The 24,499-nt window shown below is 41.3% G+C and overlaps 1 protein-coding gene across 3 annotated transcripts in view; it reads right to left on the bottom strand.

Annotated features, from left to right (window-relative positions):
- tbcela (tubulin folding cofactor E-like a) overlaps positions 1-23,422 on the bottom strand; it is a 30,441-nt gene extending 7,019 nt beyond the window's left edge. The window contains exons 1-8 of one of the 3 annotated variants that reach the window (XM_075474053.1): positions 23,138-23,422; positions 15,279-15,447; positions 14,551-14,690; positions 13,765-13,946; positions 13,327-13,583; positions 7,132-7,258; positions 6,867-6,983; positions 6,430-6,541 (exon numbers count right to left, since the gene is read on the bottom strand). In XM_075474053.1, the coding sequence (XP_075330168.1) occupies positions 6,430-6,541; positions 6,867-6,983; positions 7,132-7,258; positions 13,327-13,583; positions 13,765-13,946; positions 14,551-14,690; positions 15,279-15,447; positions 23,138-23,191 (1,158 nt within the window). In that variant the 5' untranslated portion in view covers positions 23,192-23,422. Of the gene's footprint in view, positions 1-6,429; positions 6,542-6,866; positions 6,984-7,131; positions 7,259-13,326; positions 13,584-13,764; positions 13,947-14,550; positions 14,691-15,278; positions 15,498-23,137 lie in introns of all 3 variants that reach the window. The other 2 variants (XM_075474052.1, XM_075474055.1) reach the window with 2 other exon arrangements.
- Positions 23,423-24,499: the final 1,077 nt, after the last annotated feature.

The raw sequence follows: 24,499 nt of genomic DNA, 5'->3' as shown, positions 1-24,499 counted from the left end.
TAGCAAACAGTCAGTAGCCTAACAGGCTCGAACTATTTTAGGATTTGTCACTTAGCAACTAGTTTACTTAGCTAGTAAGTTGTTTCAAGCTAAGTAAGCTACTAGTGTGTTTACTTAGTGCGACTTAGCTAGTAAAACTCACAAAAATGTATGACTACGTTTTTCTGACTTTCTAATTGCTTACTTAGCTTGCAGGTTACTTGCTAAGTCACAAAATCCAATAACAAATTGGGTCAGTTACTTAATTAACTAGCAAAGCCACAAAACCCCTGAGCATTAGCATCAAATTGTCCAGTTTACCGCTAATGCTCATGTTTGCCTCTTAGCTATAGATAAGTTTCTGTCCAACATTATCACAGAGGTGCATGAGTAACTAGGGGCTAGGAAGCAGCACTTAACCCGATTTCTTTGGCAGTCAAGCTCATAAACAGAGATAACAAGCCAGCAAACTTTACAAGTTACCTACGAGGAGGGATAGAAATTGTTTAATATTCCAAGGGTAGAACTTCTGGTGGAGCGAGCATCTAAGATGCGTAGGGAATCCGCTACGAAGCAGTTCATCTTACCCCCTCCTTTATATAAGGATTGACATATCCTAAATACAGAATATAAGTGTGCGGATGATTGCAACTTGATATTAATATGCAACAAGTCCAGAAAACCCTTACACAGTACGGTCTGAGAAGTGTAACTCGACAGACTCAGGAAGGCACAGAGGAGCACATGGCGGCTACTACAGACCCACTACAGATGGATACTGGAGCTGAGCTAACGAACATTAAAGCGCTGCTACAGAACATCGCTTCCAGTATGAATGGGTTAAAATCGGGCATGGATGCAGTTCAAACAGCGGTGGAGAAACTGGGAGCTCGGGTAGCTGAAGCTGAGACTCCAATTTCAGCCCTGAAAGATAAAGACCAAAGCTTGCGTGTTGTGGTGGACACGGCTACCAAAACTATTGCTCAACTTCAGGAAAAAGTAACGTACTTAGAAGACGCCGGCCGCCGTAATAATGTCCGTATAGTTGGAATAGCAGAGGGCGCCGAAGGACGAGACATGCAAAAGTTTGTACAGACATTTCTGGAGGAAGCATTGGATACCGAAATGAGTCCGGACTTCGAAATCGAGCGTGCCCATTGTTGTAGTTCTTTGTTAGGCCTTACCGTAGGTCTGTCTCAGACCGGACCGTGAGTTACCATAACTATATTAATAAATAATACGCAACGGAGGCAAGGTACTTTCTGGTGCTCTCTTTAGTACGTCAGCTTAACCTAGCTACAGATACAAGCAATCAATCACAGAGCCTGGGGCGCCACAGGCCAACATTGTCGAGTACCGAGTGCTCGATCAGATACACAACACCCATAGAGCAGGTCAGCGGGGCAACAGGGACCGACATGTCCCGGTGCGTTTCCTGAGGTTTGGAGCCAGAGAAGCAGTGCTGCGGGCGGCCCGGGAGAAGGAACGTGTGGAATGGAGAGGCAAGCGGGTATCTTTTTATCAGGATCTCTCACAGGACATTATCCAGAAGCGCAAAACGTTTGATGGATTGAAGAAGCAGCTGCTCTTTATAGGACTTAGGTTTTGGATGTATTTGGTTGCTTGTAAAAAATACACGCTTAGTTAAGTTCTGTACCCTATAAGATAATAAGCGTGTGTATTTGATGCGTGTGGAGGGGGCGGTATTTGGCGGGTCAGTACTTCGAGTTCCACGGATTCTGTTTTGGTTCAGAGGGTTATGGAGAACCGTTCTGTTTTTCTCAAGTTTCTCATATGTGTTCCAGTCTGTGTGTGTCTTTTTCTTTTCTTTTTCTCTTTTTTTTTTATGTGTGTGTTTCGTATGTGCACCTATTTAACACAGGGAGACATCAAATTCAGGTCATTTCTCACATGATACCACTTTCACTGGCATGTATCTCAGAGATTGGCAGGATGCTTGAGCGTAAAATAGCGGAAGGGTTATATTAATATGGAAGATATGCTTAAGTTCATATCATGGAATATTAAAGGGGCAAATCTTGCTATTAAAAGGAAGAAACTTCTTCTATAACTAAATTTAAAAAAAGTAAACATCTGCCTTTTGCAGGAGACTCATTTAAATAACGAGGAATCAACTAAGGTACAAAGGGATTGGGTTGGTAAAATATTTTATAGTGCCTATTCATCAAGCCATCTGTATACTAATTCGTAAAAATTTAAACATCACTATTCACAAACAACTCTTGGACAGGGAAGGCAGGTGGGTTGCTATCAGTGTAGACCTATGTGGCAACAGATGCTCTCTTATTAATGTCTATGTACCAAATATAGATTCTCCAGATTTTTTTGTTGACATTTGCAATGTTGTGAAACAAATTGGGAATACATACGTTATTATTAGGGGAGATTTTAATCAGTAAGAGACCCGGCCCTAGATAAGTCAAAGGTTGCCAATACAAGATTAGTACATAAATCCCAAGTAGCTATTGATGTTTTAGAAAAAGGAGCTGGGTCTAGTTGACATTTGGAGGACTCTGCACCCCCAAGATAGGGAGTACACCTTCTACTCAAACCCACATTCTTCATATTCGCGGATAGACTATTTCCTAATATCCAAATAATTAGTGAGTACAACTATCATTACCTCAATTGCTAATATTGTATTATCAGACCACGCTCCAGTTGAAGTGGTGTTAGGTTTGGGGTCTTTATCTGAAAACCCAAGAAGCCGTTGGAGACTCAACACCTCTCTACTTCAAACTGAAAAATCCTGTAACTTTATTAGAAAGGAAATTCTTGAGTATTGGGAATTTAATGAAGGATCAACTTACGACCCAGGTCTAGAATGGGATGCATTTAAAGCCTGCTTGAGGGGCCGCTTAATTCAACACAGTTCTTATTCGAAAAAACAAAATACAATGCGATTACTGTACTACTGTAAATTGGAGAAAGAAATTAAAATCTTGAAAAAATATATACATCCCAATTAGATTCAGCGGTGTTTACACAGTTAAACAAAATGAAACTTGAATTAAACTGTATTCTACAGAAGAAGGCAGAGTATGCATTGTTTCAATGTGGACAAAAATACTACGAGCAAGGTGAAGCGGCAGGGAGATTTCTGGCCCAGAGAGTAAAACAACAGTATAATCGCACTTTAATAACCTCTGTGGAGAATGAAAAAGGGACCTTAATGACAGACAGGGGGAAGATCAATGAAACATTTAAGGTATTTTACCAAAAATTGTATTCATCCCAGGGTACAATTGACCAGGAGGATATAGATAAGTTCTTGTCACAGGCGCACCTGCCGACCCTGTCCGAGGAAAAACAAAAAGAAATAGGGGGAGATGTCACATTAGAAGAGGTTCAGCATGCTATAAAAAAAATTAGCTCTGGGACGTCCCCTGGGGATGATGGGCTACCGACAGATTTTTATAAGGAATTTGTGGACTTAATAGCACCAAGGTTAGTGATAGTATTTAGGGATGCGATTGAAAGGGGCAAAATGCCAGAAAGCATGCAATCGGCAGTAATTACTCTGATACATAAAAAAGGTAATGCACAGCAATGTGGAAGCTCGCCCGGTGTCTCTAATTAATGTAGATTAAAAAATATTGGCCAAGATATTAGCTATAAGGCTAGAGGCGCACCTGCCCAGTCTTATTCATCCAGACCAAGTTGGTTTTATTCAAGGAAGGTCATCTGCAGATAATGTTTGGAGATTACTTCATTTAATTTGGCAAGTAAGAAATAACCCTGAACCTGTGGTCGCTTTCTCTATCGACGCTGAGAAGGCGTTTGATAGAGTGGAGTGGGGATATTTGTTTAGGACACTATTTAGGTTCGGATTAGGCTCCTCATTTATAAAATGGATTAGATTCAAGGTAAACACAAGAAACTTGTGCTAAAGAAAAAAAAAATAGACCAGACTCAGTGAATAATTCCCTATACTCCCTATATAGATCAGTGAGCAATGCTGACCAACATGTCATTGGGGTCATCAGGTGGGAACCTCCTTTCATCACATAATTGGCAGTTTAAATGGCTTCCTTCAGGTCTAATGTATTTAGGGATAAAGCTTACACCAGGTTTAAAAGACATAATGACAGAAAATATTCTCTCCCTACTTTTGAAAATCGAGAGCACCCTACAAAACTGGGCTAAATTAGGGTCATCTCTGCTGGGAAAAATAAACATTCTTAAAATGATGGTTGTTCCACAGATAAACTATATCATACACCTACTACCCATGAGCTTCCCTCCTACACTACTTAAAAAATTCAATACAGCAGTAGATGCCTTTTTATGGGGAGGTAAAAGACCTTGTTTAAATAGAATTAAAATATGTGCTGGAAAGGAGGACGGAGGCCTCAACCTGCCAAGAGTGGACTGGTACCACTATTCCTTTTCTCTTAATCAGATGGCCAAAATATATACTGCAGAGGACCAAGCTCCGGGTTGGGTCTTGATTGAAAAAGAACTTACTGAGCCAATCCCGTTACAGGCTTTTATTTCACAAACTGAGGGAGAAATTCCACATAGAAACCCACTGTTGTGGTTTGCAACGGAAACCTGGCAAGCATCACATCGTCTTATTAGACTAAACCCTTTTTTTTACTAGAAGGTCATCCCTTTGGCATAAACTATTGAAAGTGGGCAAAAAAACTCTCTATGGGAAGTCCTGGATTGAAGCAGGGATTAGTTATATTGGAGATGTTTTTGAGGGGGACAATTTTATGTCTTTTGCACAACTTGCAACTAAATACAGAATCCCAAAACGAGACTTTTGGAATTATTTGCAATTAAGAAGCTGTATAATGTCTGCACAACGAAAACTCCCCTTGTTACCTCAAACTGAGTTACAAAAACTAGTACAGGGCAACCAGGGGACTAGGGGTGGGGCATCTAGATATTACAGTCTTATGAGACAATCCCACTCACCAAAACTTGAGGGTCTCAAGAGGGCATGGGATGAGGATCTATGGGGCGAGATAACTACGGAGAAGTGGAAAGAAATAACTGGATCCTGGTATAAGACATCTAGACAAATACAGACCCGCTTAATTACATATAAAATCATACATAGGCTTTATTGGACTCCTTGTAAGATGGCAAGACTAAAGCTCTGTGAATCCGAGTTGAGCTGGAGATGTGAGAGGAGTAAGGGAACACTTTTACACATGTTGTATGAATGTGAAATGACACAAAACCTATGGGAAAATTTAATATTATTCATCAACAAAGTATTCAGGACAAATTTATCTCAGAGCCCCGCCCTATGTATTTTGGGCATAACAACAGAGGGAATAGACTTATCATTCCAGCAAACTTTATGGTGTAGATTGGCCCTTACTACAGGGTGCAGGGTTGTTCTAAGACACTGGAAAACCAAAACTATTATACCATTTAATGAGTGGTTAGGAGAAATGAACAAAATAGCAAGCTAAGAGCAATTGATTTTCAGACTGAACAATAAGGAGGAGATATTCATGAAACTATCGGGTACCTTCATAAGTGTTGTGCGAGATGGTTGATTGATGGGGATATGTTGAATAATCTTTATGTGGATAGCGAGATGTGTCTTAACTGTGACAAAAATCTAATTTGTTGTTGGATGGTGACTGTGGGAGTGAGGGAGCCAGGTGAGATACTGGAGATGTTAACCCTGTGTATGTTGATGTATGTAATTACCTTTATGTTTGGATTAGTTTAGTTTATGTAAGCATTTTTTAGCGAGTAATATTTTGAGTGTAGGTTGTTTTTTGTTTTGTTTTTTCATGTTATGTTGTTTTATTCTTGTCATTGTTCATGTATATGCTGTTCCTTTTGTTGTACTGTTGAAAAGCAATAAAAAAGTGAATTACACAAAAAAATTCCAAGGTTACCAAGGTTCTGCCATGGGCAGAAGAAGATTGTGTATCCAGTAAAAGAGCAGACTGAGATCTCACGAGACCCAAAGGCATCAAAGTCTCTGCAGTCTCCTGTGGGGACGTGGGGACCTCAGGTTGGGGTGGTCCACTAGAACTTCAAGCTGGCTGAGTTCTTTACAATTGGATTTGTCATTTTTAAATGAAAACCCAATGCCTCAAGTAATTCTACTATTCTAGTAATTGTCTTTTTTTAACACAGCTTTTTCCCCCAAACTACATTATTTTCTTCTTCATAAGTTTGAACAAGGCTTGGATGAAAATAATTTGCATCTATGGAAATCTTAGCGGGACAAGTACACTTAAAAAAAAACAATATTCTCGAGAAACACTACTTATGTATGCACTGAGGCAGACACAATAATTTGATTGATTTACTAGTGATACTCCAAGTAACAGGAAGCGTGACAGGAGAATAAAACAAAAGAAAGGGGGGTTCAATGACAACACTTGAAGCCCTGTTGTGTGAATCTGCATTTGGAAACGGTCTAAATCTAGACTTATTAACTTCCAAACTAACCTGTTCTACTTTCTCCTCACAATGAACCTCCACCTGGGCCTGGCAACGAGGTCGAAGGTCTATCTCAGCAAGTGGTTCCAGCTTCCCATACTTAGTTACAAGGGAATGATACCTAAGGATGAAAAACAGAAGAGCTTGAAAAACAAGTAGTCTGTGGTCTTTTTAAACAGCACACAGACACACAGACATTTACATTTATGCATTCAGGAGATGCTTTTATCCAAAGTGACTTAAAAGGAAAAACAAGAATTAACAACTGAGTATGTTTTAAAGAGCAATTTCCAATAAGCAATTACAACATGTAGATACAGCCAGAACACGCAAACTTATGTTTAGGTTAGTTAAAAGCAGTTCAAGAGATTAAAATAGAAAAGAAAGGAACACATACACTACACCACTGTAGCTACAATACTGTACAAACAGGGAGTGTAGTGTACCTGTATGGAAGCTCCTCCTCAGGACAGTCTAAATTATAACGGATGAAGAACCTCTCTGCATCCTCTCGCTCACTATCAGTCACAATGCTCCCGTTTAGCAGCGATATAGAGGGAAGCCTGGGGGGAAGCATCTACATCTTATACAGTTAAGCAGTAAATATTTGTGATCGAGATCCATATCTCATAATCTAATTTAGCTCCCTACAGTCATCTTCCATAATCATAGAGGAGGTCATTTCTCACTAACTTTACAGATGGGACTCACTGTGCTATCATTAGGCTGCGGCGCTCTGCATTGGTGTAGGTCTGCAATAAGGGAATGCCCAGCAATCGAACCTCCTCCAACTTGGGGAAGAAGTTTAGCTTCTCAATGTCTTCCCATCGGTTAAGACCTGACAATGCACACAAAAAGTTATGCTTCAATTTGTTACCATATGTAGCAATTTAAAGTAACAGTAAACATTTTTTTGGACTGCTTATATCTTACTCTGTAGATTTTCTACTGTAGAGAGGTGGGGTGAAGTGGTCAGTAAAATTGCCTCAAAACAAAAACGTCCTGGGTTAGGGTTAAACCATGGTGTGGAGTTTTCATATTCTCCTTTTGGGGAAGCAATTGTACACGCCCCAGCTACTGCGGAAATTATTTGATCAGGATTCCAAAAATATTCACAATTTTTTTTTATTTTATTTTATTTTTTTTACATATTTTATTCACAAAAATATCTGAGAATATTTTTGGAATCCTGATCACATAATTTCCGCAGTAGCTGGGGCGTGTACAATTGCTTCCCTGGTTTATCTATTTTTAGAGAGAGCGCGCGAAAATGTACAGATGGCTGGTTGGCATGTGTGTCATTGATCTGCGCGGATAGTAATCGCTCTGCATACAGAGCTGGAAGTGGCTTTGATGGGTTAACATTCCATACCCTCGCCTCGTTCACAGCTGGCACATTTAATTGGTCTACGCCAGCACTAATCGCCCGGCATACCAACACCTACCTCTAGTCAGGTGAGAGTGGTTTCGATGGCTTGGATGGCTAGACTATACATGAACACATGTTCACTGGCCATGTTTATTTTGAAAAATATTCTCACAAACCACGAATCAAACTGGCTTCTGAATAACAAATTATTAGGTATTAATAATTATTGTCCAACGAATGTGGTGTTTCAGATCAGTCACCCTTTCGATGACAATGCATGCTTATCTTATAAATCACTATTTTAATTCTCACAAACCACGCAAATCTAACGGGCTTCTAAATAATTACAGCATTATTGTCCAACGAATGTGGCAATGCGGATGATTATTTCCACAATTTTATGAATTTATAAATCACCATTTATTAAATAAAAAAAACGTTTCCACACTAAAGTTGGTTATTAAATAATTTACCATAGATATGTAGGCTACCCAGACAGACCAGCAGAGCTGACTTATATCTTATAATAACAAATGTACAAAGTGATGTAATAAAGATTTCAGCTGCTCAGGTAGCTCGATGACAATGCATGCTTATCTTATAAATCACTGTTTTAATTCTCACAAGCCACGCAAATCTAACGGGCTTCTAAATAATTACAGCATTATTGTCCAATGAATGTGGCAATGCGGATGATTATTTCCACAATTTTATGAATTTATAAATCACCATTTATTAAGTAAAAAAAACGTTTCCACACTAAAGTTGGTTATTAAATAATTTACCATAGATATGTAGGCTACCCAGACAGACCAGTAGAGCTGACTTATATCTTATAATAACGAATGTACAATAATAAAGATTTCAGCTGCTCAGGTAGCCTGGCCTAAACGACTGCTCCCTGTGGCCTAAACGACTCCTCTGTCGGCCTAAATGACTGCAGGGGGGCCTAAGACTGCAGCCTAAACGCCAATGGCCTAAACGACCTGTATCCTCTCAAAGTCAGAGCCGTACAATAAAGATGATGCCATTGCCTTACCCATAGTACATTGTATAGCCGTGTGACCACTAATCTTTTGAGATCAGTGGTCTGACTTTGGGTAACAAAATGGCGCCTTTTGAGTTGGCCAAATTATCTTTTTTTACGGCTCTGCTGAAAGTGTGTCCCGAGCGACCACTCGGTGTTTTGGGGATATTTGGGGATATCCAGGCTCTTGTCATCTCCCGCCTGGACTACTGCAACTCCCTCCTTGCTGGTGCCCCGGCTTCTGCCATCAGACCTCTGGAGCTGGTTCAGAAAGCTGCTGCTCGTCTGGTGTTCAACCTCCCCAAGTTCTCCCACACCACTCCCCTTCTCCGCTCTCTACACTGGCTCCCTGTAGCTGCTTGCATCCAGTTTAAGACTCTGGTGCTGGCCTACAGGGCAGTGGAAGGAACAGCTCCTTCATACCTCCAGGCTATGGTCAAGTCCTACACCCCCGCCCGACCACTTCACTCTGCGGCCACCAGGCGCCTGGCTGCCCCGTCACTCAGGGGTCCCTGCGCACGATCGACAAGGTCACGGCTTTTCTCTGTTCTGGCACCCCAAAGGTGGAACGATCTCCCGACTGATATCAGGACAGCTGAGTCGCTGCCCATCTTTCACCGCAAACCCACCTCTTCAGGAAACACTACCCTGATCCGCCCTCTTAGGACATCACCTGCTCTGTCCTAGTTCCTTACGCACTTATTGTTTCTCCACCACTGGCACCCTCTACATTTTCATTACCCCCTACCCGAACCAGGATTTGAATCCCATTCCTGCTTTTCTTACCTCTTTTATTTCTTCCCCTACCCGAACCAGGGTTTGCATCCCCACCCCGCTGTGACTGGTGTGCAGTTGGTGAGAGGCTGAGGTACCTGACTTATCGCACCTACTCTAGCACTAGTTATGCTCTTAGCTGTTTGGTTTTGGAAGGAAATGCACTTATGATTTCTTGTGACCTGAAGTTCTTTTGCCTACCGATGTTGAAAGCACTTATTGTAAGTCGCTTTGGTTAAAAGCGTCTGCAAAATGACCGTAATGTAATGTAATGGGAGTGAGGTTTTTTTTTTCAACGTTAAGTGGTCCTTGGTCTGAAAAAGTTTGAGAAACGCTGGTCTGTGGTTATAAATATAATTTTTGACAGCTCCTGCCACCACTAAATGACTGTGTCCCATTACACAGGTAGGCTGCATTTTAACTGGCATGCATTGTGTATTTTCTCTTAGAACTGGAGAACCTTTTGGAGAATGATGAAGAGTGTAACAAATTCCAAAGAATGCCCTGTCTGGCCCACACCTTGAAGCTTGCACTAAAAGATGCAATGAAGCACCCGGGTGTTGAATCCACCATACTGAAGGCAAGACGTTTGGTTCATGCTGTACGTAAGTCATCTGTTGCAAACGAGCAAATGGTGAGAAGATGTGGCAAAACTCTCATACGGGACTGCAGCACCCGCTGGAATAGTACCCTACACATGATAAAACGACTGTTGGAGACAAAAGGAGAACTCAATCAGGTGCTGGAGGACTTGAATATGGACACTCTCCTCACAAGTGATTGGGCCAAGCTCGAAAATCTGCTCAAATTGTTTGAGCCTTTTGCAGTGCACACTGACCAGCTCCAGAATGACAGTCAGTCTTTGTCTCATGTTGTGCCATGCCTTTTAAACCTTGAGGCACACCTACTTTCCACCACTGTTGTTTTGAAGCCTGTTGCTCAGTTGCTGCTGAGGTCTCTGAGAGATCAGTTTGCTAGCATTCTCAACCCTGACTGTTGCAGCTTCGATGCCACTGCAGCAGGAGCCTGCCTTGTGGACCCTAGTGTTTCTTTTGTTCTGCACTCACCAGAATTGAAATCTTTGCAGACTGCAGCAGAGACCTTTGTACAGACCCTAGCAGGACAGTCTAATCCAACCACAGATGAAAGGGACACTGAAACTGCCTCACCTGTGCCCTGTGCCCTCAAGAGATACTCCTATCTTGCATCCCGCTTGGAAGGGAGCAGGTCAGGCAATAATGTCATGAACACTCCATCAAGTGAGATGACAAAGTACATGGATGAGATTCAGAAAGGAATTGTCTGTGACAACCCACTGGAGTTCTGGAAGGCGAGGGAAGCCATTTATCCAAAATTGTCCCCAGTGGCTTTAGATTTAGTCAGTGCCCCTGCCTCCCAAGCTTTTGTGGAGCGCATTTTCTCTATGTGTGGGCTACTATCATCTGGTCTGAGAAATCGGGCTACAACTTCTCTTGAGCAACGTGTTTTCCTCAAGATTAACAACAAGTTACTTAAAGGATAAGACCGGTTTTTTGACATTGGGCCCTTGATTTCACATTATAACATGATGTTCTACTCACCCCTGCTTGTTGTTGGTCATTTGGAGCTGTTCCGAAGATATTCGCGAGGCGTCTGGCTGCTCTCATGAGATATTCGGCCATGAAACGGTTTCCTATGGGCAAGCTTATACAGGCACAAACTATGCTGTTTATAATTCATTAATTACTCTACACTAGCACTGATAACGTGGAGGTGCGTCGCTTACTTAAAAAAATCCGGGTTACTAATTTTGAATTTTAGCCGAATGAATGAATAGGCAGCAGGTCTGTGGGCTGTCTGTGGTAGTAGCACGACGAGGACGTCAGTAACACCCACTTTACGACAAAAAAATCAAAATTACAATAACCCGGATTTTTTTAAGTAAGCGACGCACCTCCACGTTATCAGTGCTAATGTACAGTAATTAATAAATTATAAACAGCATAGTTTGTGCCTGTATAAGCTTGCCCATAGGAAACCGTTTCATGGCCGAATATCTCAAGAGAGCAGCCAGACGCCTCTCAAATATCTTCGGAACAGCTCCAAATGTTCAACAACAAGCAGGGGTGAGTAGAACATCATGCTATAATGTGAAATCAAGGGCCCAATGTCAAAAAACCGGTCTTATCCTTTAACTAAAGATATGTGGTGGCAATAGTACCTGTGCCTGTGTGTGTATGTTTGTTTAGGAATGGGTTTGTTTAGGAACCTGCCCACCCCAACCTCTAACCAAGTCAGATTAATGTGTTCTCACTCCATAACCTTAAGCCTGCTCAGACCATTTCCCCATAAATACATGTAAATAGCAACACTTTGTCGTCACTTTGTCCCATCTACTATTATTACTAAGACTTGTATATTCTACACACCATAATATGGTAATAAATGTCTCTTTTCTTGTTAGAATAAGAACTGTGTACACTGTGTACAACAGCACTAATTGAGATGTTTAATCTTTAATTAATAGTGTTAGTCCTGCAGCTTCATCTCCAGCTGATTGTCTTCCTCCCCTCTGCTCTCATCATTTAACACTGTGGCCTTATTTCCCAAAAATTGTAATTTATGGAATTTTAATTTTGTCTTTTAATTTTTTCAAGGAGTGTCAAAGTTTCTTTTGAGTTTTGCTTTTGATTTAAGCAATGTAAATGGGTCATGGACCTTTAAAAAATAAAGTTTTTTTTTTTGTAATCCATATTTTGATGTCATGCATTCCTTCATCCTACCTTTTTCAGCTTCTATTAATCAAGGCTTTCCTCAAAATACCTGAAAAACTAAAACTAGTCAATTCCTCAAAATAAAAATACAACAAACTATTTAAGCACTCATAAAACTAAAACTAAACTGAAATCAAAACCAAACTGAAAGACTAAATAAAAATAAAAACTAATGAAAATTTCAAAACTATAATAAACCTGCTTTGTAGGACTTATTATTATTTCCAACTTTTTTGCATTGTGACCTGAAATTCAAATGAATGTCTTTGGGAAGCAGGAGATTGATGAGAAGTCTGCAGTGATGTACTGATCTTTTGTGGTGAAGAGAGAGCTGAGTCAGAAAGTGAATCTGTCAATTTACCAGTCTTTCTATGTTCCAAACCTCACCTTTGTTCATGAGCTGTAGGTAGTGACGAAAAAGAACGAGATCACGCATACAAGCAGCGCAAATGAGTATTCCTCCAAAAGTGGCTTGGCTTGGTCATCTAGGAGGGGCTCAGATTAGAGTAAAAGCTGCTTTGCATCAAAAACACTTGTTGAAGTGATTCAGGCATAGGTCAGGATGTATTCCAGATGCCTCCCTGGGGAGGTGTTTCGGACATGTCGTACTGGGAAGATGCCTCGGGGCATACCCAGGACCAACTGGTGACACTTCATCTCTTTGATGGTTTGTGAATGACTTCCCCCAAATAGAAACGATTCATGTGATGAAAGCTAACATCTAGAGGACTCTGTTGTAATACTTTGCAAAAAACACAAAGCTTTTAGCAAATAGTGTTATTTTTACTATTAATCTTACCAGCTGCTACTATGCTGACTATATATTTCTAAACAAACTTTTCACAAGAAGCTGCTGAAACCTAGAAGCTTGTTCGCAATCCCTTCAGAAATGAAAGACTCAAGGGACACCAAAACACCCAATTTAACTGTTTACCATGTTTAAAACCAACAAACACACACACACAGAACAAGCCAACACTGACCTGAGTTGTGCAGGTTGATGCTGCGTAGGTTGGGGAATAGGCGTTGCAGAATATCCTTGCTGTCTTGAATGGAGGCCAAGTTGTTGTTGGCCATGACCAGAGTGTCCAGGCTGGGGAAAAGGGAGCCAAACTTGCGGACTTCGGCCCAGTCATGGAGGCTATTGTCATTGATGTGAAGCAGGCGCAGAGTGGGGCATGTCATATTGGAGGCACTCACACTACTGTACTCATTAAGGCACAGGAACAACTCCTCCAGCCTGCAGGACAACACAGACAGCAGAAAACTTACCATTTTCGTCCTACTAAGGACTGTGTAGGGGTGTGTTTTAGAGAGCAGTTGTCAATGTTATGAAGATATTTATTCATATCTTATCTATAAAGGTATTAATGTCAACTTGTTATGTCTCAATAGCTTTGCTCTAGTGTAACTCTTCTTACTCAGGAATCTGCCGAGTCAGCTGCAGTATGGTGTCCCAGGGTATTTGAGTGTTGTTGAGGACGAGGCGCCGCACCCGGGAAAAGGCTTCAGCAGACTGTGGCCCGAGAGTCGTTCCCGCCAGCGGGTTAGAGCTCAGGTTGAGGAACTCCAGATTGGGGATGTTAGAAACAATTTTACTGATCTGAAAAATGGACAATGATGTGTTGTTGTCGTTTTCGTTTGTTTGGCCACTATAGGCAAAAATTTTAACAGCTGAATTTAAACAGCAAAATAGAGTATTTAACTTTGTGGGCGACAGTGTATCCACAGACTTTACCTGGTCGTTTGAAATCGAACCTTATCATCAAACCAGACAATGACAACCTGCATAGATTTTTTTTCCTTTTCTTATTTTTACACATTTACCTAAGCATGCTGGTGATCTGGCAGCAAATTCCATGGAGTCCAAACTGTTCTGTCACTCAATTTCATGTCTACTGGTTATATAGATGTAAAGTTTACCTTTTGAATAAAGCTCAGCAATTTCTTGAAAAAGCAAGACACTATTGATCAAATGGTACTCAACAGCAAGAAATGTGCATAGGTTTGGAACTAAGTCTTAATAAATTATAGATTGTATATTCCTGATCATTCAATATGCTTCTCTTATGTGTTTTTAATGTAAATGCTTCCTAATGGAACAAATTCTTAGCAGTCAGTTAATTGTTGCATGTGGTCTTTTTATGGCATGTCTTGTCACCATGAAAACTGCTGAGTAAACAGGTGCGAAAATTTACAGACAGCACCTCATGCCAGTCCTGCAACTTGTTGTGCGACAGGTCCAGCTCCATGACATGAGCACAGAATGCAGCAATCTCAGCCTGGTCTCCTGCCCTGCTGATGCCACAGCAATTCAACACCAGCACACTGGGCAGATTCAGACGGTCTAAGAGGAAAGAGAGACAAGAAAGAAGGAGGGATGTGTAAGTATTATTCAAACAGGAGGATAGGTTGTGTGTTGATGTTACAAACATGAAATGGGTGAAAAGCAAACAATCCTCGACGACATGATGTCATGGTTCAAGATCAGTGTTATCATCATAGTTTACACTGATTTAAACTATCAAGTGTTTATGCAACGAATTTGCCAGTACGTTAGATTCACTGTAGTATAATTTTTTTGGAAATAGAGTAAAAGAAAATAGGTGCAGCTTTTCATTAATTTACTGTTCCAATTTGACCACCACTAGAAAGCATCATAAAATTTAGAAATGTTCTGATTGGGTGACAATAGTAAACACAATTGTCAGTATGCAAATCTAAAGGTGCAGATATGGATGTGGAGAACATTTACAGTAAATAATGTGTGAGACTAGAAATGACGAACAAGTGTCACTCTCTACCAACAACAAAATGTTTAACTATACCAAGACTTGGCCTTATTCTGCAGACCTTATGATGAGGTCAGGTAACAATATCATGTCCAGACCTGTGTGATAGTTATGCAGCCAGCCATAATTTCTCTTCAACTCACCTTTCATGGGGGAGCCTTGGACACCTGCAGTGGGCACCACCACCACCCCCATCCCAGGCCCTCTGCGGACCGGAAAGTTCTCTGGGCTGTACTTTTCACTGATCACCTCCACAAAGGAACGGCCCTCCTTTTCCTCTGGTGGCTCCATGGCCTCTCCCCACTGAGCAGCCTTCTGTGCAGCAGTGGAGGGGATTGGATGTATGCATGCACAGGTTTTAACTGTGCACCAGCAAAGTGTGGGTGTTTCACAGAAACTCTACACTCTACATTATAATTGCACTAGACTGAATGCAGACTTTTTACACAGCTGTGCTAGTCAGAAGCATGGTTGTGTCAAGATCTGGGTTTTCGGTTATGTTTTTGTGACTTAGTTATTGGTATTTTTATTCAGTGCTCTTTGTGTTTTCTTTATTAGATCAGTCTTTGTTTCTGTTCTCGTGGTATTCAGTTGTTTAATTAATCCAATCAACCGTCAGCCCCCCTCACCCCTCCTCCCTGCGCATTCACAGACTCGTGACTCGTTCATGTGTTTTGAAGGCGTGGTTTCAAGGGGTGGGCTGAAGGGAGAGGCAAGGTTGTGTATTTTCAAAAATATAGCTTGCAGGAACCGTTTTTCCAAGATCTCATACCCCACCTTTAAGGATTATTGTGCAGCATCCTCATATCAGTTATTTTCTTTTAAATGAAAATATTTAGTTTTTTAAAAAGGTCAGTGTGTCATAAGAATGGCAGAGAGTGGTGAGTGGCAGTGGACATATAAACAAGGTAAAAAATGTATTTTGTACAGTATTAATGAATACTGTGTATGAGTACACGCACATGGATACTTGTATCGGTGCATCCCTAAGTATCAGAATGGTTATATTAATTTTCTATGAAAATGCACAGCTCACCAGCTAGTCAAGTGAGCAAGCAGGTGTGTTGAAGTAGGGAAACATCTAAAACCTGCAGGACAGCGGCCCTCGAGGACCGGATGCGGACATCCCTGCAATAGTCCCTCTGAGGTCAAAGGATTAGCCCTTGGGGTATATTAATGTATCCTACATCTTAGAGGGTGAAAACGGACCTCAGTTCTATTGACAAAAAACAGACCATAATGCACCCCTAAATTCACACATTTTGCCTATCCATCCATCCATTATATATACCCGCTTAATCCAATTTTAGGGGCGCAGGGGGGCTGGAGCCTATCCCAGCTGTCATTGGGCGAGACAGTACACCTTTGACAGGTCGCCAGTCCATCGAGGGGCCACATAGAGACAAACGAGACAAACAACCCCACACATGCTCGCACTCACTCCTAGGTAGGGATGTCCCGATCAGGTTTTTTTGCCCCCAAGTCCGAGTCATTTGATTTTGAGTATCTGCCGATACCGAGTCCCAATCTGATACTTTTACAGTACATTAAAAAAAAATTAAGAACGGCGAAGAAACAGATCCAGGATGTCCCTGATTTTTTACTTTATTCACCTTATTTTACCATTTAAAGATCCACTTCCATCGTTATTTCATTTACAAATATACATATTACTGTGGTCACCACTATGATTGAATGCATTGTGCATCGTTTCTGTCAAAAATATCGTCCTTGTCTCCTTGTTTCAAGCTGTTTTGTGTGAGCTAGAATTGGCCTGTGTGGCAAACGACTGGCTTTTCCGGTTTTCCTTATGAATATCCGCGACGTGACAATAAGGCACCTCTGGTTGGTTTCTAAAAAAAAAACGTCACGGGGCACACCCCCTAGACCCCAGCTGAGCTGTGCCACTGCCAGCCCGCAGCGCGCTATGTTTGAACTGTGCCCGGAGTTTCTTGCTGCACTGCAATGATTGGCAATCATTGCTGTGAATTTGTGAAAGTTGGCGGATAAAATCATGTCTTCGTGTCTTAATGTATTCGCACCGCCTTACTCGCGCGAGTATTGCCGCGGGTGTAAATTGAATTTACTCACCTTATTCGCGCGAGTAAAAAACGAGCAAATAGTTCAAGGGGCTATCCATTTCATTCTCTCATCAACCATGGCTGATATAAGTACCATCGCGTCCTTGTACCTGCTGTGGCAGTCCGAGATTCGTCTGAAACGCACACGCCGTCGTGTCTGGGTCTGTGACATCATCCGGTGGTGCATTCAGCTCGGATAATTTCACCGTCTTCTCCAGGAGTTCTGGATGACAGCCGCTTCCAGCGGTATTTCAGGCTCACCAGGACCCAGTTTGATGACCTGCTCGGGAGGATCGGTGCCGTGATCTCTCGGCAGGACACCAACTACAGGCACTCCGCAGCTGAAATGGAGCTACGGTGCCGTGATCACCTGAAATCGGTGCCGTGATTTCAAGTTTATTTTTTTATTTTATTTAGTCAGGGACCATGTGCAAAGTACATTAATTACAAAGTAAAGAGATGACCTGCACCAGATTGTAGTTTAGAAGCTAATTTCCATCTGCAGTCCCATCTGCATGTCACAGACACGACTCCATTTCAGCTGCGGAGCGCCTGTCCATCAGATTAGCTGTGGCCATGACATACAAGGCTATGGGCGAGGCTTACGACCGAGTGCCGAATCAAAGTTCCGCCTTCTCTCACGCGCTCATTTGTCTGTGTCTCTAAGTGGGTTGACCCTTCAATGACCAGTGCAGCCCAAATAGATCGAATTACACTTTGGCGCGGCGCATACTCATATGACTTGTTGTGACCTACCACATTTTAAAATGAGTGACACTCTGCACCAGCCTGTCGTGGTGAAGAAGGAGCTGAGCCAGAAGGCGAAGCTCTCGATTTACCGGTCAATCTATGTTCCTACCCTCACCTATGGTCACGAGCTGTGGGTAGTGACCGAAAGAACGAGATCGCGAATACAAGCGGTCGAAATGAGTTTCCTCCGCAGGGTGTCTGGGCTCTCCCTTAGAGATAGGGTGAGAAGTTTGGTCATCCGGGAGGGGCTCGGAGTAGAACCGCTGCTCCTCCGCATCGAGAGGAGTCAGATGAGGTGGCTCGGGCATCTGGTTAGGATGCCTCCTGGACGCCTCCCTGGTGAGGTGTTCCGGGCCCGTCCCACTGGGAGGAGGCCCCGGGGAAGACCCAGGACACGTTGGAGAGACTATGTTTCTCGGCTGGCCTGGGAACGCCTCGGGGTTCCCCAGAAGAGCTGGAGGAAGTGGCCGGGGACAGGGACGTCTGGGTTTCTCTGCTCAAGCTGCTGCCCCTGCGACTCGATCCCCGGACAAGCGGCAGATTATGGATGGATGGACTATCAAATAGCCTTTGGAGTAAAAGCTTAACGTTGTTTTGTTGTTGCTTTATTTTGTACTTCATTCAGTTTTTGCTCTGCTAATCATATTGTGGTCTTTTATTCATATATTTGTTGCCATAATCTGAAATGTGTAATAAGCTGTCATTCATATTTTTTTCTGCAATTTTCATATTTTAATTCTATTCATAATTTTGACATTTGTATATTTGTTCTACCACTATTTTTTCAGCCACTCACATATTTATTTCTATTGCTACTTGTTTTATATAGTACTTGTTTACATGACATTTTAAGTTTGTTTCGAGAAACTAAATCTGTTTAAACATGGGAGAGGTGTGTGTTTATGTTTATATGGCTTGACTCCATGTGAGTGAGTGGCAGCGCAAACGTGAATCACGTCCTCAGCAACAGGTCTCTGGGTGGCAGCGGGTGATTCAGTGATTCACAGACCACACACCAGTTCCCTTGCCGGCCTGCATGGTCGCTGCTGAGCTCAACTACTGAACCGAGAAAGGAACGAATCAGCTGAGGAAGTGATTCCATTCAGTACATTCACTCAAATGATTCGTTCCTTCGAACGAATCGTTCGCGAACGACACAACACTAGAAAGACCGTGGTGACGGTCTGAGAGAGGTCTCATCGAACGTCTCTTGGACCAATGTATGTCGATGCGCCAGTAGTTGCAATTTTCTCCGTCACAGAGGTGTCGCTGCAACGTGAAGGTTACCACTACTCTACAACTACGAAAGTCGAGAAGAAAACCATGTTCACTGTCAAGAGCAGGAACACTGTCATCAATTTTACTGCTGCAGTATCTGGATAATTTTATTTTTTTAATTCAATTTAATTCGTTCTCGGCGCAGCCAAGTTACAAAAATCGACTGGTGCACGACAACGCGCTGCGTCGTCTTTTCAAGGCAAGCGCCAGGCCTGAAACGTCATTTTGACGTCAAGAGCCGCCACCGCCGTGAGCGACGCGTCAACTGTAAATCCAGCTTTAGTCTCAGTGGATAACTGTAAATTGACCATGAAAGTAAGCGGTAAGTGCTCATTTGTCTTTATGCAGACATTATGTTCAAGCTTTGATTTGTTTTTTAATAGTATAACTACATTTTAGGACATGCTGACTTACAAAGTTACAGATTTGTTTGTTGCTCTGTTTTAGGACCAGCGTAAAGAAATTGCGGTCAAGTGAGCAGACGTTCGTCTTTTCCTGATTTAAAGTGCGCCCGTATTACAGAACTTATGGCAAATGCAGGAAGTCCATGATACGGAGCGTGCAAATATTTTACTCAACTAAAATCCTTTTGATCCATAATTTCTGACAAAAGTTCATACACTTGAACTCAGGATCATCCTGACTGTTCACTCACTCAGTATCAAGCTCATTCACTGTATCATTTTGGAGAAATTCAGCCTCAAAGGTCATTCATTTGATGTGAAAAAGGCATTATTTGCAATATTTATCCTACTGTAAAATCCCTTTCATCCATAATTTCTGACAAAGGTGTGTACACTTGAACTCAGGATCATCCTGACTGTTCACTCACTCAGTATCAAGCTCATTCACTGTATCATTTTGGAGAAATTCAGCCTCAAAGGTCATTCATTTGAAATGAAAAAGGCATTATTTGCAATATTTATTCTACTGTAAAATCCTTTTGATCCATAATTTCTGACAAAGGTTGATACACTTGAACTCAGGAACATTTTGACTGTTCACTCACTCAGTATCAAGCATATTCACTGTATCATTTTGGAGAAATTCAGCCTCAAAGTTCATTATTTTGCAGTGAAAAAGGCATTATGCGCGATATTTACGCTACTGTAAAATTCCTTTCATCCATAATTTCTGACAAAGGCGTGTACACTTGAACTCAGGACCATCCTGACTGTTCATTCATTCAGTATCAAGCTCATTCACTGTATCATTTTGAAGAAATTCAACCTCAAATTTAATTATTTTGAAGTGAAAAAGGCATTATGCGCATTACATCAGCCAGGTTTGCAAGAACTGATTCTATATCAAACACTGTCACTGCAGTTTAATTCTTTTGATATTTCTCAAATAATTTTGTTCTATTTCTGAAGAATGCGAAATTCAAAGTCATGACAGAAACTTTGACTGATTCACTCGCTTAGTGAATTTTTTCTAAAAAAAACACTTTGTAAACCTATTCTCTATACGCTAAAACAAGTAAATCATTATTTTATTTATCATAAGAACAATTGTTAGTGGTGGCAGTAGTGGTAAATCTAATATTTTCAATTTTCTGTTTGTGATTAACACAGAGACCAGCTGTGCCATGTGCTCAGCAGTCAAACCACCACTTAAAGGGCCTGACTTAACAAACTGGGTAAGTTGTTTAAAAGGTTTTCTCCGCACATTTTGCATGCCTTGTTTAAAAGTGGATGACGGCAAACAAGAGCCTAAAAGGATTAGAAATGACAGCCAATCATCTGTGCTAGGACAATCTGAGGTTCACTCCTCAGCCATAGGGATATGCATGTTTTCCTATCAACAATTCCAAAAAGAAAGTGTGCATTAGATTGAGATTTCAACAATGACAACATTTTGATCTGGAGAATAATCAAATGAAGATAGGTTGTAGAACAGTACATAATATACTTAGTGATTTCCATGAAGGCAGTGTGACACCTGTTGCAGGTGGTTCCATGTTGAGTGCATCAACAAGGACTCGGAAACATTTCAGCAGGCAAAGGGTAGTGAATGGAATTGTGTGATTTGTGAACAATGAATAAACAACGTCAACAATGATTTCAGACTATATCTACAGTTTATAGTCATGGAGGGTTTGTAATGATGTTTTCAGTTTTCAGCTGAGTTGTTTAGTTTTCCCTCTGTTTGGAGTGTAATCCTCTTGATTTGTTCAGCTTCATTCTTATTTTGAACAAATAAACAAAACCGATATTTAAAAAAAAAAAAAAATCTCCTTTTACAAACTAAAAATGTGAACTTTGAGGCTGAATTACTAAACAGTAAGGATGGTCCTGAGTTCAAGTGTACAGCCTTTGTCAGAAATTATGGATCAAAGGGATTTTACAGTAGCATAAATATCGCGCATAATGCCTTTTTCACTTCAAAATAATGAACTTTGAGGCTGAATTTCTCCAAAATGATACAGTGAATATGTTTGATACTGAGTAAGTGAACAGTCAGGATTGTCCTGAGTTCAATTGTCAGAAATTATGGATCAAAAGGATTTTACAGTCGAGTAAAATATTTGCACGCTCTGTATCATGGACTTCCTGCATTTGCCATAAATTCTGTAATGCGGGCGCACTTTAAATCAGGAAAAGACGAACGCCTGCTCACTTTACCATGAAAAAACGAACATCTGCTCACTTGACCGCAGTGTAATGAAGCCGCACATCTCTTCGCTTATCGGTGGTTGCTCTCGTCACTTAACGTCTCGAAATGAGATAAAGCAATACTATGTAACATTTCTACCTTAAAATAAAAGCTTGAAAAAAATTGTTTTAATGTTACCATTGGCCTTTCTCCTATGCCATTCGGGGGTCTGAGTTGGAATAACTGCGCTATGTAACTTTGCTGGACCGGCCCGGGAGCTGAGCGGAAGTACTTCGACTTGCTTTCTGGCACACCTACCGCAAAAACAAATAGACCCCTCTCACGCTCCCAGGTACATTTGATTACTCTTACCTTCTCGGTCGACATAGCTTGCACCTTCTGACTCCTCGCCGGTTCGTCAAAAGCGAAAGGGCGTTGTATTTACGACAGTAAATCTTTCTTTCTTATCTTTATTATTATACATTTGGACATCCAGTGCGGGCAACAAAGAAAAGAATTTCATTGTTCTGGGAAACACGTTTCTAACTGCACATATGACAATAAACCTTTGAATCCTTTGAATCCTTGACAGTGTAACCGTACATTACCTCCAAGCCTGTAGGGGGAGCTCCATAATGGGCTTTTTGAGAAGTTACATTGTATTGCTTTAAGTACTATGTTCATGTAAATTCTTCATGTACATTTTTAGCAAATCTTTATTTATTTTATGCAAAACTGTAACTTTTTTATGCAACGTGGTATAGTGACAACCCATCACTAAAAGGAAATTAACTAAATGCACCTGGCAACATCAGGCAGAAGGAAGAGAAGTAGCTAACCTATTAGCTAACAGCTTCTTGTTCTATAAAATCAGCGCCGATCGGATCTTTAAATCTTGGTGAATGAAGAAATATGTAATATTAGTGTTATTATATCGTACATAGGGGAGAAAGGCCCATGGCTTCTAAAATTGACAGATGTTTCATTGAAATTTGGCTTTGTCATCAAAAGCACAGCCAACCGAATACAGACAGTAACAACATCATTTTTCAGTCTGGCATCAAGTAAACGAACCCACTGCTAACCGACTGCTAAACGAAATACACGCACTGCCTTTGATTGAGGGTCGAGTCGCAGCAGTGTCCAGAGAGTCTGACCCCCAGCAGCAGCTCGATGCAACTGGACGTGGATTACAGATGACAATGATATGAGTATACTGTCAATAATCTCCAGATGATGACAACGCGCTCAGAAAACAGCTCAGAAACTGATACAATCTACGCGATCGTTAAACGTACCTTTTTACTGCTGTTTTGAATTCCCCTTGTTGATGAACACAAACCAGCTGTCATTCGGTCTCCCTACATCCCGGAAGTGACGTCCGCCCACATTTGGCTTTCACATTTCCAGCTAACAGTCTTTGCCATGGATGTATAAAGCCTGATTTATGCTTCAGACGCAAAGCCTCTGACGCTCGGACGCATAGCCTCTGCGAGCGTCAAAATCTTGACCACTCCCCCACGCAGAGGCTCTGCACCTCAAAAAAATCCTGACTACGCGACAGACGCACGCAGACCACCAACGGAAGTGCGCAGACAAAAGCGGCTGTGATTGGTCCTCGGTGTGCTTTTCCGGGTTTAACAAGTGTAGCAAACTCCCCAGTTATGGCAAGCCTAAAGTGCCACATTGCGCATCTAAGCGCGTTCAAGACGTGCGTTTTCCTAATATGATAATAATGTCCTTCGCTAAGATCATCCCCAGTCTTTAACATATTTTTATCTGAATTTCAATTATATTTAAAATCTCTGAAATGTATTGAATCATACAAAGTCCTGATGGAATTTTTGATTGAATTGCCCACCAATGTATGTCAATCCTAATATACGAATCCCCTTGCTGTAAATTTTATTTCTTTATTTAGTTTTTCTTATCAACAATACCTTAACCCTTTTCGAAATACTATGCCTCTACTATGTTATCTACAAATTATATTGTTGTAATTGCCTTACTTGTTTGTATTTTCTTGTTTGTGTTTACCTTATTTAAATAAAGTAAAAAAAATAAATAAAAAAAAATAAAAAAATAATAATGTCCTTCCTTCTTTTCCGACAGCCAATGCATTTGACGTGGTTGCGGCCAATCGCTGATCAAGGCAGCCAGACCAAGATAGTTCAGCACAGATCTGCTTTGTGGAAAACTCTGCACAGATCTCTGTGTGGCAATGTTGCCAAAGTTCACTGCATTGTCGTTTCACAAAGCTTTAATTTTAGGAATACAACTCCTACACATGCACTTCGCTGTTATTTTGAATCCATTTCCATGCATTTGTTCGTGTAAAAGTGTTTTCCATCGACATACATTGCTGACTAATGTTTTGTGCGTTACAGTTGGTACTTGGACTAGTTCCTCTCAACACAACAAAGTGGTGGTACAGTGGTTAGAGTGACTGCTTAGCATGCAAATCTCTTGCGGCAGTGCAGGTTCGAATCCCGCGGTGGCGATTTCAGTTTTCCCCTCATACTCTCTCTTGTCTCTAACCAAGCCCGTTTCTTAAGTTTTTTTTCTTCTTTAGGCTATCCCTTGGCCGAAGGCCAGCGACCACGTTTCAACATGCCTCTTAAAATAGCACCTTCGAATCCCGTGTGAACTCTTGCTTACAT

The sequence above is a fragment of the Odontesthes bonariensis genome, chromosome 9 (assembly GCF_027942865.1).
Source record: "Odontesthes bonariensis isolate fOdoBon6 chromosome 9, fOdoBon6.hap1, whole genome shotgun sequence".
Classification (NCBI taxonomy): Eukaryota; Metazoa; Chordata; class Actinopteri; order Atheriniformes; family Atherinopsidae; genus Odontesthes; species Odontesthes bonariensis.
This window is presented reverse-complemented; position numbering and strand designations above follow the sequence as displayed.